The sequence below is a fragment of the Dermochelys coriacea genome, chromosome 3 (assembly GCF_009764565.3).
Source record: "Dermochelys coriacea isolate rDerCor1 chromosome 3, rDerCor1.pri.v4, whole genome shotgun sequence".
In the NCBI taxonomy this organism is placed as follows: Eukaryota; Metazoa; Chordata; order Testudines; family Dermochelyidae; genus Dermochelys; species Dermochelys coriacea.
The window spans coordinates 202,879,677-202,896,359 of record NC_050070.1 but is presented as its reverse complement, the minus strand read 5'-3'; the positions used below and the strand labels follow the sequence as shown (position 1 = coordinate 202,896,359).

The 16,683-nt window shown below is 43.6% G+C and overlaps 1 protein-coding gene across 1 annotated transcript in view; it reads right to left on the bottom strand.

Annotated features, from left to right (window-relative positions):
* Positions 1-220: 220 nt before the first annotated feature.
* Positions 221-16,683, bottom strand: part of HAO1 (hydroxyacid oxidase 1) — a 58,903-nt gene continuing 42,440 nt past the window's right edge. Inside the window, exons 5-8 of the mRNA XM_038397948.2 lie at positions 12,300-12,391; positions 7,068-7,226; positions 6,780-6,849; positions 221-2,667 (exon numbers count right to left, since the gene is read on the bottom strand). Coding sequence (XP_038253876.1) covers positions 2,597-2,667; positions 6,780-6,849; positions 7,068-7,226; positions 12,300-12,391 — 392 coding nt within the window. The 3' untranslated portion in view covers positions 221-2,596. The remainder of the gene's footprint in view (positions 2,668-6,779; positions 6,850-7,067; positions 7,227-12,299; positions 12,392-16,683) is intronic.

The following is a 16,683-nucleotide window of genomic DNA, read 5'->3' as shown; positions in this document are numbered from 1 at the left end:
AAATTGCTCTGTAATTGACATCTGACACAGTCCACATTGCAACACATATGATAAGTGCAGTAAACAGTAGAAATTATGCTTCCTTATGCTCTGAGAAACATATTTCCTTAAACAGATAAACTTTATTTTGTTGCTATGCAACCGTCATGCAACATAATACACTCGGCAGTAAATACGAGTAAGAATTTTACAACTGAAGGGTAGCATGTGGCCTTTTGTTTCCCCCCTCCCCCACCCTTTGAGTTCAAATCCCAATTTACGTTCATGCTGTAATATTCCATCATTTTATTCTAAAACCTTTTGCAAATTCAAACTTTTGGCAAAAAATGATTCAATGAGTAAAGCTCAATGCGAGGTATTTCAAATAGTGCATAAGGGAAGTTGGGGTAGGAGGATACGTGGGGTGAAGATGCACCACTCCTATGAGGTTGATGGGAGATAAATGACTATGGGTCTGAGCCTACACCCATTTATATCAATGGCAAAATGCCCTGGGACTTCAAACAAATGCAGAACAATGGGATAGAGCCCTACTTTCTGTTTAAAAAAAAAACTTATTGCTAGATTTCTAGGGCAGACTTTTCCAAAGCATTCTGCACTGATTTACCTTCGCTCCCACTGACAGTACCATTGACTTCAAAGGAGTAGAGTTAGGCCAACAGCGATCGCTTTAGAAAACTCTAGTCCTAGTATTTTGTGTTCACTTGAGAGGTGAGATATCAAGAGCAATCTTGGGTTTAGGCTGAGGGAGACTACTAGATTCTGAACACAACTGCCTTTATGGATTCGGGGAGGTCACTTAACACTGCTGTGCCCATTCCTATATTTTGTACCCTGGCAAAATTCCCATTCCCTTCTACTGAGAATTTTAATTTGCTCAAGGCATACAGGACCAAGTCCCTTGTCTTAGTTTCGTCATACCAAATAGCATCAATAATACTTATGGACCTGCCTCAGACAGTGTTAGATCTAAGGGCTATCAATCCTTCAAGTACACAAGTAGTTCTTATTTTATTCAAATACTCACATATGTAAAGCTTTGGAAGGTCAAGCCATAAATCGCTACGGCCCTCACGTGAACAATGGGACTAGTCAAAAAGGACTACTTATGTAAGCAAGGGTTGGAAGAATTAGCCTCTTGGAGGCCCAATCCAAAGGCCATTAAAGTCAACACGAGTCTTTCCATTGACTTCAATGGGTTTTAGATAAAGTCCTTGATGAGTCAAATCCTGCTCTCCTTACTCGCGCAAGGAGCCACATTGAGTTTAATGGGACTTGGGTAAATGGAACGTGATTTGGCCCAATGGCTGCAGAGTACCACTTATATGCCTATGTGAAATATCTGCCAATATATGGCTACTAGGCTGGAGAGTTGGCATATTATCTAAGCACTCTCCTACTACTTTCTCTGAGGTGTAAAAATTCCCAGTACACCACTTTGAGGACTTCCAGCAAAATGAATACTTGTCAGCTCTAATATTCCTAAATTAAATATCAATCCAAAAAACCAGAAACACACATCCAGGCCTTCTTTATACATCATCAATGGAAATAAGAGGACACACTCAATTTTACTTTCTTAGCAGTTTACCTATAATCTTTCTGCACCTCAGTTTCCCTATCTGGAGAATAATGGATAGATATCTTCCTTGTGTGAAATGCTTTAAGATGTATGGGGCTGACAATATAAGGTGTCATACTCAGCACTTACTGCATCATTATTATTATTTAGTATTTATACTTCAGGGAAGTGAATTTGTTCAAGAAATCCTCTAAACCAATCTTAATTTTTTTTAAAGTAAAAATATAGCAGAGCTCCAGCTGGTGTCAGTCAGCATAGTTCTGTTCAAGTCACTAGGGCTACATGGATTTATACCAGCTGAGGATCTGGCTTATGGTCAGTATTCATATGTTATTATAATTTAAGTGCAAAGAGATTCATGTCAGTTAAGACTGTAAACCTCCAAACTCTGGATTGGCTGTACAATCCCTTGCATCTCAAAAGCCTCCAAGATACTTACCCAGCTCCCAGCCTACGCTGTTTACACAGTAATGTAGTTGCTAGGGGAAACGATGCCATGTTGATACGAAAAGAATATTTAATCCGGACAATCTGAAGTGTAGCTTCTATAAACAGCGAACAAGAGGTATCCTTTAAACTTTGATATTTTGGTAGTTGTTTGCTATCGAAACATTTCTGTTTATAGTTTAATTTTAACAGCTAAGCTACTTCCAGACATGCATATTAACATCTGAGAAAAGTTCTTCACATCTGTACATGTATTGAAAAATCAGCAGTTTCTGCTTAGCTGGACAACAACTACAATTGTGTGCACCGGGAGAGAATTAGGGCCCACTCTTTCCATCCTTATTCGCACCAGGGACCAGATTCTCAAAAGTGCACAGCTCCTTTTAAGGAGCTAGTGCTGGGTGCTGAGCACTTAGGAAAACCTGGTCCATGTACGTCTTTCAGAAGTAGCCCTTTATAAACCAATAAGGCTACTCTCCTAAGTAAGGGTTTCATGATTAGGCACAAACAGAACAATCTGGCCACAGTGAATAGGGTGGCTTTATCCAGAGCCACACCTTTTTTGTGCTAAATCTTGGAAACAGCAGAGGAAGTTCTTCGTACCAATGTCGTGTCAATCCCTTTCACGCTCTGGCATCCTGGGAGATAAATTACATACATATAATATGAATATACTTAGAAGAATAATCAGCATTATTCAGGAACTGGTCTTCCAGCAAAAGATGACCCTGGACTTTTGAGAGGATAGTCTTGTGATTAAGGCATAGGTATAGAACTCAAGTGATAGGGTCTTCACCAAATGTCCTGTGTGACCTTGGGCATGTCACTTTCAGAGTTTAATTCTGGAAGGGACCACTATGATGATGCAATCTGACTACCTTACATAACACAGGTTAGAGAATGTCATCTGTGATTCCCGCACATTGAGCCATATAATTTGTAACTGAGCTCGAGTTACCTTTTAGAAAAACACCCAATCTTGATTTACAGATGCCTAGTGATGAACAATGTACCACATCCCTGGTGTTGTGTGCTAATTGGTAATTAGCAACACTGAAAAATTTACTATTTAGTCTCACTTACTCTCTCTGTGCCTCAGCACTCCATCTGTAAAACAGGGATAATTATACTTCTTTTCCTGGTATTGTCTATGTAAATTGCAAATTCTTCAGGGCAGGGACTCTTATTCTAGATCTGTGCAGTGCCCAGCACATGGGTCCTTTTCTCTCTGGTCTCTAGGCACTGCTGTAAATAAACATGATAAATAATAATAGGTGAAACTATTCAGGATGGAGACTGTTTTGCTATATGAATGTGCAGCACCGAGGGCAATGAGTCTTGGGTGGCGTGTCTAGATACTACTGTAATACACAGAACTGTGTAGTTTACAGCTCAGTGCAGACTTGTTAACTTTTATAGTTTGGTGGATAGGGCAGCGGGCTGGGACTCAGGAGATGTGGGTTCAATTCCAGGCTCCGCCACTGGCCTGCAGGGTGACCCTGAGTAAGGCACATCCTGCCCTGTGCCCAGTTTCCTCATGCATAAAAATGGGGATAATGATACTAGTCTCCTTGCTAAAGCACTTTGACACCTACAGATGAAAAGAGCTAGATACTGAACCATTTTTATTACCTGCACTCAAGTGTAGGACTGGAAGAGACTTCAATAGGTCGGCTAGTCCAGTCCCCTGCACTCAAGGCAGGACTACGTAATAACTAGACCATTCCTGACAGGTGTTTGTCTAACGTCCTCTTAAAAACCTCCAGTGAGGTAGATTCCACAACCGCCGTGTGCAATTTATTCCAGTGCTTAACCACCCTGAGAGATAGGAAGTTTTTCCTAAAGTCCAACCTAAGCCTCCCTTGCTGCAATTTAAGCCCATTGCTTCTCATGCTAGCCTCAAAGGTTAACAAGAACAATTTTTCTCCCTCCTCCTTGTACCAACCTTTTATATACTTGAAAATTGTTATCATGTCCCCTCTCAGTCTTCTCTTCTCCAGAATAAACAAACCCAATTTTTTTGAATTTTCCCTCCGAGGTGATGTTTTCTAGATCTTTAATCAGTGGTGAGCTGGAGCCGGTTCTCACTGGTTCGTGCGAACTGGTTGTTAAATTTTGAAGCAGTTTTAGAACCGGTTGTTAACCTGCTTCCCTGCGGGGGGCGCTGAGGCTTTGATGGGCTCTGGCTGGGAAGTGATGTAATTCCTCCTCCGGCCACCGGGGGCGCTGCGCTGCGGGAGCCCTGTGGGCTGCCCCTGGCCCTGGGCACGAGCCCTGGTGCTGCTGCTGCTGCTCCCCTGGCCCCGGGGCTCCCGCTGTTGCCTGGTGGGTCCCCGGCTGCTCTGCTGGCCCTGGCTGCATCCTGCTGCTGCTCTACCCGTGAGCACCCAGCACCCTGCCTGCAGCCAGGCCCTGCCCCAGCCACCCCCACATCCCCTACCCGCAGCCAGCACCTGCCCCAGCCACGCCCGCATCCCCTGCCTGCGGGCAGCCCATCTCCAGCCACCCCCTGCCCTGCCCACAGCCAGCCCCTGCCTCCAGCCACCCCCGCACACCCTGCCTGCAGTCAGCCCCTGCCGCACACACCCCCTGCCCTGGATCCAGCCAACCCCTGCCGCACGCACCCCCTGCCGACTGTAGCTAGCCCGTCTCCAGCCACCCCCGCACCTCCTGCCCTGCCCGCAGCCAGCCTCTGCCGCATGCACCCCCTGCCCTACCCGCAGCCTGCCCCTGTCTCCAACCAGCCCCACACCCCCTTGCCTCCAGCCAACCCCACACTCTCCTGTCTCCAGCCAGCTCCGCACCCCCTGCCCTGCCTGCAGCCAGCCCCGCACCCCCTTGCCTCCAGCCAACCCTGCACCCTCCTGTCTCCAGCCAGCTCCGCACCCCCTGCCCTGCCCGCAGCCAGCCCTGCACCCCCTGCCTCCAGCTAGTCCTGCCCCACTCTCCTGTCTGCAGTTGGCCCCACGTCCACTGGTGCCCTGCAGTTCCCAGGGCAGTAACCCTGCACACCTGCTTCAATGAGGGGGGCAGGGAGCAGCTGGGACCCACACATGTGCACACCCTAGGGTGACCAGACAGCAAGTGTGAAAAATCAGGACGGGGTTGGGGGGGGGTAATAGGAGCCTATATAAGAATAAGACCCCAAAATCGGGACTGTCCCTATAAAATCGGGACATCCGATCACCCTAGCACACCCCCAGGGAGTGGCGGGGACCCACACATGTGAAACAGAGCTCATCTCTAGTTCAGTCCCATCTTTTTAAAAAAAGAACTTTAGGCAGGGTTAACATACATCTGTATTTTCCCGGACAGGTCAGGCTTTTTTGGTTCTTAAATCGCCGTCCTGGAGGAATTTTTAAATTTTAAAAATTCCTCCTGGGAAAATACGGACATATGGTAACCCTGTTGGTACAAAAAATACATACTGGGGCACATCCCTTAAATCAGAACTTTTTATAGGGAACCAGTTGTTAAGATTTTGGCAGCTCATCACTGCCTTTAATCATTTTTGTTGCTCATCTCTGGACTTTCTCCAATTTGTCCTCATCTTTCCTGAAATGTGGCGCCCAGAACTGGACACAATACTCCAGCTGAGGCCTAATCAATATGGAGTAGAGCGGAAAAATTAATTCTCGTGTCCTGCTTACAACACTCCTGCTAATACACCCCAGAATGATGTTTGCTTTTTTTGCAACAGTGTTACACTGTTCACTCATATTTAGCTTGTGATCCACCATAGCCCCCAGACCCCTTTCCGCAGTACTCCTTCCTCGGCAGTCAGTTCCCATTTTGTATGTGTCCAATTGATTGTTCCTTCCTGAGTGGAGTACTTTGCATTTGTCCAGATTGAATTTCTCCCTGTTTACTTCAGACCATTTCTCTAGTTTGTCCAGATCATCGTGAATGTTAATCCCATCCTCCAAAACACTTGCCACCCCTTCCAGCTTGGTATCGTCCGCAAACTTTATAAGTGTACTCTATATGCCATTACCTAAATCATTGATGAAGCTATTGAATAGAACAGGACCCAGAACTGATCCCTCTGGGACCCCACTCGTTATGCCCTTCCAGCTTGACTGTGAACCACTGATAACTACTCTCTGGGAACAGTTTTCCAACCAGTTATGCATGCACCTTATAGTAGTTCCACCTAAGCTGTATTTCCCTAGTTTGTTTATGAGGTCATGCAAGACAGTATCAAAAAAGCCTTACTGAAATCAAGATATATCACAATTACTGCTTACCCTCTATCCACAGGTTTGTTACCCTGTCAAGGAAAGCTATTAGGTTGGTTTGACGGGATTTGTTCTTGACAAATGCATGCTGGTTGTTACTTATCACCTTATTATCTTCTAGGTGTTTGCAAATTCATTGCTTGATTATTTGCTCCATTATCTTTCCGGATGCTGAAGTTAAGTTGACTAGTCTGTAATTCCTTGGGTTGTACTTATTCCCCTTTTTATAGATGGGCACTATATTTGCCCTCTTTAATCTAGCCAGTGCTGCTAAGAACAGCCGTGAAGACATGGTGCCACGATCCCCAGCACAGGTTACCTACTTGACTGGGTAACCAAGCAGGCTTGTACAGCCTGCACTGAAGACCACGCTGCCACATCTTCACAGCTATTTTAGCCTCACTAGCTAGATTAAATCTAGCAGAGGTTGGCCTATCTGAGCTGAAAATAATACTTTCAATTACAGCATCCAGAGAAGGATTGTGACTATGGAAAGGAACCTGGTGTCTCACCAGAAAGTGCCATTGCTAGCTGGAATTCTTCCTTCAGCATCTGGAGAACTTCTTTTGCTCCTTCGTCACCCTAATAGTTTGAAAGACAATACATTGTACTACAACATATATACGCACCAGGGGGCTGAATTAAGGTTTCATGGACAATCTTAATTCTGGCATTTCATAAATTTCATGTGCTTGAGTTTGCACCCATAACAGTCCCTAGTCATATTTTTTGAATGTTAATGCATGTCTAAAAGGCTAATCTAATAGTCAAAATCTGGACTGCAGCCTTTGATGAATTACCTGATAAACCAACCCCCAGATGATAGGTCTTCCAATGAACACTGCCTTGGCACCAAGAGCTAATGCCTTGAGAACATCTGTGCCTTTTCTCACTCCACCATCCAGGAACACCTCCACCTTCCCTTCCACAGCCTCAACAATTTCCGGCAAGACATCAATCTAGGAAAGCAAGAACAGAAACAGTAGCAATTCAGTAACATGTGACACTATTGAATTTTTAAGCGAACTGCCACATCTAGGAACCAGTCTTTAATGAAGATAAGCATGAATTTGTGCCTAATGTACGTGCACAAATAATGCAGTTGTGTGTACAAATATGGATGTGACTAATCATACTAGTAGGCAGAGGTTAGTAATGATCCAGTGCAGTGCTAGGGGACACTTTGTTGAAGGTGCAGTCTTTCTCATTACACATAAAAGCAAGGTCCTGGTTAGGACTGTATGTACCTTTCATAATGAAATCTAGAACCAGATTAAACTCATTTTTCTCTTAGCACAGTGCAGTATGGGATTTACCAAGTCCAGTGACCAGCCACGATGAACCTGATCCACCAGATCTGAAGAAGAGCTCTGTGCAAGCTCGAAAGGTTGTCTCTCTCACCAACAGAAGATGGTCCAATAAAAGATGTTACATCCCCCTCCTTGTCTCTCTAATTGTGCTAGAAGGCATGCATAAAGATCCTGTTTTACATGCACAATCACAATGGCTACATATGCAAGTTTCCTGTGCATGATATCATTTGTGTGTGTTATGGCCCATCAGAGATTGGGATCCCATTGTGCCAGGCTCTGTACGTACACATAGCAAGAGACAGCCCTTGCCCTGAAGAATTTGATGGAAAATTTTGTACCAGCTTTAACAGTAAAGGATTTTTTCCAGTGATTTTTGTGATCAATTTTCCATTTTTGTAAGGAAAATGTCAGCATTCATTGACAACCAAAAAATTTTCAGTATTTCAACTAAAATCTGAAATACAATTTTAAAAAATGGTTTTGTCCCATTTTTTTTTTTTGCGGGGAGGGGGGAATAATTCACTTTCCAGCCAACTCGACTTAATATCAAACTAACCACGGGAAAGGATGGAAGAAAGAAAGGGGGATTATTCCTATTTTACAAACAGGGAACTGAGGCAGAAACAGATTAAGTATCTTGCCCATGGTCACGCAAGATGCCTTGATCCCAGACTAGTACCTTAACTGCAGGACCACCCTTCCTGTCATGCCTAACTTTTTACTATCTCAGCAAAGCAGGAGAGATAGTCAATTAGAAGCAAAGTGCTAAGGAGGCTGAAAATATCACGGTCTAGGAAAGCAAGCAGGGATCCAAATTCATCCCTTTTCAAACAGGGATGTAATTCCTTTCCTTTTTAAAGGATCAAAACATCTCCCTCTTTCTACATCTAAGCAAACTGCACCACCATACAAGTGCTGTAATTACTAAAGTACAATGTTTTAATTATGGTTTGCATCAATTTCCTCAATGTGTAATTAGATATTAGGAAATGTTAACCAGTTTGGGTTCAACTCACATTTCAAAAACCCATCCAAATTAAAGCATGTGATTATGATGCAGAAATAGAAACACTTTATGATCTGGTACAAATATATATTATGAAAAATGTAATATAAAATTATACCCCATTGTTGCAATATGAAATCCAGTGAACAGACCAAACGTTCAAAATACACAACTTAACAGTTTCTTCTCCTTCAAGCTAACTTATTACAAGCAAATAATTTGTAACAAATACATTTTTCAGTTCCATTTTTCCTCTATTTCAGTTGGCAAAATGCCAAAATTCTTGAATTTCCTTATTCAAAATCATTTGTTAATTTCCTCATGAATTGTTCATCTTCAGAATAGCTCTCACATACAGTGTATAATTTTCAGAAGTGCCCAAGTGACTTAGGAGTCTAAGTCCCATTTTCAGAAGTGAGCAAGCAGATTTTCAGATGTGCCTCATTTTGTGGGTGCTCAGCTTCAGCCACCTAAAAAAAGATCCTCATTTTCAGAAAGGGCTGAGCACTTGCCCTCTGAAAATCAAGCCTTTTTTTGTGTCTTAAATTGGGTACCTGAAAATTGAGGCGACCAAAAATCACTGGACATGTTTAAACCCTTGGTCTAGGTCACTTTTGAAAATGGAACTTTGACTTAAAAGTCTATGAGGCACTCTTGAAGATTTTAGTGATAGTTCACTGAAAAATCCTCTTTTACATTTATACTTCAGAATCCATGCAGCATTGGTTAGTAAACTCAAATCACATGGTAATGGTTAGTTCCCCAGTTGAGGGTCTTAAGTGCTGCCTGACACCATGCAAATTTGGAATTTTACAATCAAGTACAGCATTTGACATTTGCTGTCTGCAAACATTCAAGGTGGTAAAGCCAGACTGAGTGAATGTTTGCAGAAAGCAAATATTAAAAAGTCAGGATCACAGTTAAATTTCATTTTGAATGCAAACAAATGTTCATACAAATGCTTTCCCATTGTTGACTTCAATCTAATTTCATAAGTTAGCTGGAAGGGACAAGTACTAAATTCTGCTCATGTGACTTACCGCAAAGCGTCTTCTTCTCTCCCTATAGGGGTAAGTCTCCTACTGTGATGTCATGGGAGAGCCACACTAGTATTCAGAGAACATCTGAGAACTGAAAGACCTGAGAGTAGAATTTTGACCCCTACCTTACATTTAAAAACTGAGCTAAATTGCCAGATGACATATCCACATTCTCCTAGGGTGAGAGTATCACTGCATGGCTGTCTTCTCCCAATCCTCCTCCTCCCTCCTCACTATCATCAGTAGTCCTTGGTCTGCCTGAGACACATGGCCAACCTAGGGCCAATCAGAGGCTGACTCCTTGCTTTCTGTAACATTTAGGAAACACGTGTGATCATAGCTGGAATAGAGAGCTAAGATAATTTTTCTTCTGGAAACTAGCAAAAGGTCATTTGTGCAACACCAGCAGGATCTAGGGAGGAGGGTTAATGGTGGAAATTGGCAGGCCCCCCAGAGAGGAAGGAAGAAAGGAAGGAAGAGCTTGAAGGGTTCTAAGGGAAGGAAGGAAGTTCTAACACAAATATTGGAAACTTTTCATTCAAAATGTTTTTCAGTGAAAAACAGCTTGTGCTTCAGAACGGAAAACTATTGTGAAAACGTTTTATCAAGCTTTCCAGTTTTTTATCAAAAGCAACAATTTCCCCAATTACTCTTCTCTGCCACTGAATGCAAAAGCATGACTGATTACTAGCTGTATGGTTATTCACCCCAGGTAAACATCTTTTCTTTTTTTACTCTACTCACTATCTTTTCAAAGTTACAGAGCAGCAAAAGGAAAAATGAAACACAAAGAGTTAGTCTACACTCGAAGCACTACATTGGCACAGCTGCACCTCTGTAGCATGTCTGGTGAAGACACTCTGGGCCGAGAGGAGAGGGCTCTCCCGTTGGCATAATAAATACACCTCCGTGAGAGGTGGTAGCTATGTCGGCAGGAGAAGCTCTCCCATTGACATAGTGCTGTCCACACTAGCACTTAGGTAGGCGTACCTACGTCACTGAAGGGGTGGCTTATTCACACCCCCGAGCAATGTAAGTTACACTGAAGTAAGTGGTAGTGTAGACCTGGCTTCAATGACTCTGTAAGGTTTCCAAAGTTGGAGAAGTAGTGAAAAGTCACAATGTCAGACTTTGCAATTTTCATTTCTCCTTTTGCTGCTTCATAGCTTGCCAGTAGGTTTTGAAAAGTTAGTGTATCAAAAGGAAAAGACGGGGGGGATAAAGTCTGGACATGATTCAATTTATTGCACGAGGTGGTAAAAAGGAGGGGTGGGGAGGAAACTGGGAACAAATACTAAGAATTTCTAAATTTTTAAAATTCAGAAAACTTTGAAATAATATTCCATACATTTTTTGTGGGGGGGAAGGGGGACAAGTTTTGTTATATTGATCCAGTCCTGCACAACAACTTGGAACTTTTTTGTCAATTCCTTTTCCCATTTTCATTCAGTTCTATTAAGACTCCTGGTTTTCTGTAAGACTCTTGATTTTGGGCAACTTCTCCCACCCACCTGAATCTCCTGCTTTTCACATAGTTTCTCAGGAGCTCAGGAATCTCAAGCAGCAAGGAGCCAGAGAGAGAGTGAATGGGGGAAAATGGTAGAGAAACTCAAAGGGGAGGAAAGTAGATGTGGTGAGCAGGAGACCTTTGATAGATTTGATTGTAGGAAGGTTTAGTCAAATGAGGAAATGCATATTCAAATCTGCATATTAGAATATTGCCTAATTAGCATAAAATCCCCAGAATTCCAGGCCTCCATCCTTAACTGGTATGATTAGGAGAAGGTAACAGAACAGAAGTTGCTGGGCCCTACCATTCTTAATGTAAGCGGAAGACCACCAAAGACTTGGGGCTCATGGACATCAGCGGGAACAGAGACAGATGGGAGCGGAAAGGAGTTTACTAAGGCTCAACCCCCAAACAAATGCAGACTTTCTGCTTACAGTAAAATGGAGATATCGGAGTTAATTCAGCTATTGCTGGCTTGTCATCCTGGCTAATCCAGTCAACAAATTCTTTAGATGTCACCTCTGGCCTCCTGCTATATTATTTATTCCACATTCCACTGTGTTGTATTGCCATCAGGTAGCATGAGGTAAGACATTGTTTCAATGTGTCAGAAGACACGGACCCACTTGCGCCTCCTAGTGCAGTTAAAGTTTTGAATTATCCATGGCATGCCAAGCATCAAGGACTACTTTTCTCCTTTTATTGGGCTCTTAAATGAGCTAACCTGAAACCACTCCTTTGGATTGCTTTCCTGAGCCCTGCAGCCAGGGCATGCTGCCCAGGTTCCCAGAGGCAACAGCCCACATGTTAATCCTTCTGTGGCTTTTGGTTTGATTTCTTAGAAGAAAGAAATCCACAGGCTGCCCTCACACACATCAGTAAGAGGCTACGAGTGCCTACATGCACGTTGTGAAATTCTAAGGGGCCTTGAAAGAAACAGCCCATTGGAGCTTAAAAATATAGCACACGTTTACATGTTTCCTCTCCAGTAACCACATGTGCAACTTAAAAGGGGCAGGGCGGCAGCAGGGGACACACAGAGAGAGAGAGAGAGAGAGAGAGAGAGAACGAGAACGAACAAGTTAGCAAGCAGCTGTAGATGCAATTAAAGTTACTAAACAGATTCTCAAGTGCCATTCCTAAGTGGTTTCACCAATACTCACAGTTGCTGGCACACCATCCAGTTGGCGCGCACCATGGTTTGACACCAGGATCCCATTTACACCATGCTTCACAGCTTCTCTAGCATCATCAGCTGGAAGAAACAAAAGTCAGCCCTTCAGACAGTGCAGCTTATTAGGGCTGTCCATGTAGAAATGACAGCATCTGTAAAAATATTCTGTTAATGAGAATTTACCCAGGGCTCTGGCTTCTAATAGCTGGTCCTTGTACCAGCCTGTGGACAGTTGTGTCCATAAATTGTGGCCTGACCAGAATTAAAGTTAGCATTTGTATCACCTGGAACATTGGAGGAGATAAGTAGCTCTGAGTGGGCAGTTATTGATCTCTTCTGGTGGCTGACATGTACTTTCATCACACTGATCTGCAATTCATCATCAGTAAGACAATCCTGCTGCTGTGAGTTTTACTGTAGTCTGAAATTATTAATATCATTACAGTGTGTAATCACTTCACTAGGTTCAGTTGGCTTTTGATTGATTACAGAAGCTTCAGAAAGAAACAAAAAAAGTCCCATTCTCACTTATACACATGCAGAGTATAACTCAGAGCTGAGCTTGGGTCTGTACACGCTATGGGTAGAATACATCCATTTGTTCCTGTTTCCTGTCATGGCTGATTTCAGATTCATCCTAAATTAATGCCAACATATGAATGCTTATACAATTATGGAAAATAAAATATTGTATTGATTTGGGAATATCAATTAAAATGGAAAAAGAGGGTCTTCTAGAACTTAGACAAAGGGAAGATGGTCTAATGGTTAGGGCCCTAGTCTAAGATTTAGGATTCCAGTCTTTGCTCTGGCTCAGACTGAGTGACCTTGGTCAAGTCACTCAGGCGTTTTTGAAAATATGATCCTAAATGACTAAGCCTTCTAAGTGCCTAAGTCTCATCGGAAGTCAATAGGACTTAGTACCTAAGTGATACAGGCACTTAGGTGTCTAAGTCACAAATACTTCTGAACATTTTACCCAATGCTTCTTTGTGCCTCGGTCTCCCTATCTGTATAATGGGGATAATAGCACTTCCCTACCCCACAAGGCTGTTGTGAGGATAAATATATTAAAGACTGTGAAGTGCTCAACTCCTATGGCCCTGGGGGCCATCATAAGAACTATAGATAGAATTATACCGAGTTTGACATATTAAAGTCCTTTCACATGCTAATTAAGTCCCGCAAATATTACTGTTCACCTTTTATCGATGGGTTAACCATATGAGCAGTCAAACAACTTACTCAAACACCAAGACAGGGGCTGAGCCAGGAACTGAAGCCAAGTATCCTGACTCCAAGTGTACGGGACAATGACCCTTCCCTTATGCCTGTAAATGAGCTGTGAGAATCTGTGATATTAGGCAGAACTCTGTTGCAATAATACATGGGGTACGGGATATGCAAAAAGCAATACAAACTTGATTTCCACACAAAACAACCCTGTGGGTGTGTGTGTACTGCACCTAGGACAACGGGATTCTACCCCATGAATGACTGTTCCTAAGTGCCACTGCAATAGTTAATAACTTAAAGCCAACTTTTGGCTGTCCAGCCTGCAGTGCAGTACATGAAGACAGCTGAGGTGAAGGGTCCCATACACATCACTCAGGTTTCAGAGTAGCAGCCGTCTTAGTCTGTATTCGCAAAAAGAAAAGGAGTACTTGTGGCACCTTAGAGACTAACAAATTTATTAGAGCATAAGCTTTCATGAGCTACAGCTCACTTCATCGGATGCATTTGGTGGAAAAAACAGAGGAGAGATTTATATACACACACACAGAGAACATGAAACAATGGGTTTATCATACACACTGTAAGAAGAGTGATCACTTAAGATAAGCCATCACCAGCAGCGGGGGGGGGGGAGGGGGAGGAAAACCTTTCATGGTGACAAGCAAGGTAGGCTAATTCCAGCAGTTAACAAGAATATCAGAGGAACAGTGCGGGGTGGGGTGGGAGGGAGAAATACCATGGGGAAATAGTTTTACTTTGTGTAATGACTCATCCATTCCCAGTCTCTATTCAAGCCTAAATTAATTGTATCCAGTTTGCAAATTAATTCCAATTCAGCAGTCTCTCGTTGGAGTCTGTTTTTGAAGCTTTTTTGTTGAAGTATAGCCAGCCACTCTTAGGTCTGTGATCGAGTGACCAGAGAGATTGAAGTGTTCTCCAACTGGTTTTTGAATGTTATAATTCTTGACGTCTGATTTGTGTCCATTCATTCTTTTACGTAGAGACTGTCCAGTTTGGCCAATGTACATGGCAGAGGGGCATTGCTGGCACATGATGGCATATATCACATTGGTAGATGCGCAGGTGAACGAGCCTCTGATAGTGTGGCTGATGTGATTAGGCCCTATGATGGTATCCCCTGAATAGATATGTGGACAGAGTTGGCAACGGGCTTTGTTGCAAGGATAGGTTCCTGGGTTAGTGGTTCTGTTGTGTGGTTGCTGGTGAGTATTTGCTTCAGATTGGGGGGCTGTCTGTAAGCAAGGACTGGTCTGTCTCCCAAGATCTGAGAGAGCGATGGCTCGTCCTTCAGGATAGGTTGTAGATCCTTGATGATGCGTTGGAGAGGTTTTAGTTGGGGGCTGAAGGTGATGGCTAGTGGCGTTCTGTTGTTTTCTTTGTTGGGCCTGTCCTGTAGTAGGTGACTTCTGGGTACTCTTCTGGCTCTGTCAATCTGTTTCTTCACTTCAGCAGGTGGGTACTGTAGTTGTAGGAATGCATGATAGAGATCTTGTAGGTGTTTGTCTCTGTCTGAGGGGTTGGAGCAAATGCGGTTATATCGTAGCGCTTGGCTGTAGACAATGGATCGAGTGGTATGATCTGGATGAAAGCTAGAGGCATGTAGGTAGGAATAGCGGTCAGTAGGTTTCCGATATAGGGTGGTGTTTATGTGACCATCGCTTATTAGCACCGTAGTGTCCAGGAAGTGGATCTCTTGTGTGGACTGGTCCAGGCTGAGGTTGATGGTGGGATGGAAATTGTTGAAATCATGGTGGAATTCCTCAAGAGCTTCTTTTCCATGGGTCCAGATGATGAAGATGTCATCAATGTAGCGCAAGTAGAGTAGGGGCATTAGGGGACGAGAGCTGAGGAAGCGTTGTTCTAAGTCAGCCATAAAAATGTTGGCAAACTGTGGGGCCATGCGGGTACCCATCGCAGTGCCGCTGATTTGAAGGTATACATTGTCCCCAAATGTGAAATAGTTATGGGTCAGGACAAAGTCACAAAGTTCAGCCACCAGGTTAGCCGTGACATTATTGGGGATACTGTTCCTGACGGCTTGTAGCCCATCTTTGTGTGGAATGTTGGTGTAGAGGCTTCTACATCCATAGTGGCTAGGATGGTGTTTTTAGGAAGATCACCAATGGACTGTAGTTTCCTCAGGAAGACAGTGGTGTCTCGAAGATAGCTGGGAGTGCTGGTAACGAAGTGCCTGAGGAGGGAGTCTACTTAGCCAGACAATCCTGCTGTCAGGGTGCCAATGCCTGAGATGATGGGGCGTCCAGGATTTCCAAGTTTATGGATCTTGGGTAGCAGATAGAATACCCCAGGTCGGGGCTCCAGGGTTGTGTCTGTGCGGATTTGTTCTTGTGCTTTTTCAGGGAGTTTCTTGAGCAAATGCTGTAGTTTCTTTTGGTAACTCTCAGTGGGATCAGAGGGTAATGGCTTGTAGAAAGTGGTGTTGGAGAGCTGCCTAGTAGCCTCTTGTTCATACTCCGACCTATTCATGATGACGACAGCACCTCCTTTGTCAGCCTTTTTGATTATGATGTCAAAGTTGTTTCTGAGGCTGTGGATGGCACTGTGTTCTGCATGGCTGAGGTTATGGGGTAAGCGATGCTGCTTTTCCACAATTTCAGCTCGTGCACGTCGGCAGAAGCAGTCTATGTAGAAATCCAGGCTGCTGTTTCGACCTTCAGGAGGAGTCCACCCAGAATCCTTCTTTTTGTAGTGTTGGCAGGAAGGTCTCTATGGGTTAATATGTTGGTCAGAGGTGTGTTGGAAATATTCCTTGAGTCTGAGACGTCGAAAATAGGATTCTAGGTCACCACAGAACTGTACCATGTTCGTGGGGGTGGAGGGGCAAAAGGAGAGGCCCCGAGATAGGACAGATTCTTCTGCTGGGCTAAGAGTATAGTTGGATAGATTAACAGTATTGCTGGGTGGGTTACGGGAACCATTGTTGTGGCCCCTTGTGGCATATAGTAGTTTAGATAGCTTAGTGTCCTTTATCTTTTGTAGAGAAGCAAAGTGTGTTTTGTAAATGGCTTGTCTAGTTTTTGTAAAGTCCAGCCACGAGGAAGTTTGTGTGGAAGGTTGGTTCTTTATGAGAGTAATCTGAAGCAAATACTCACCAG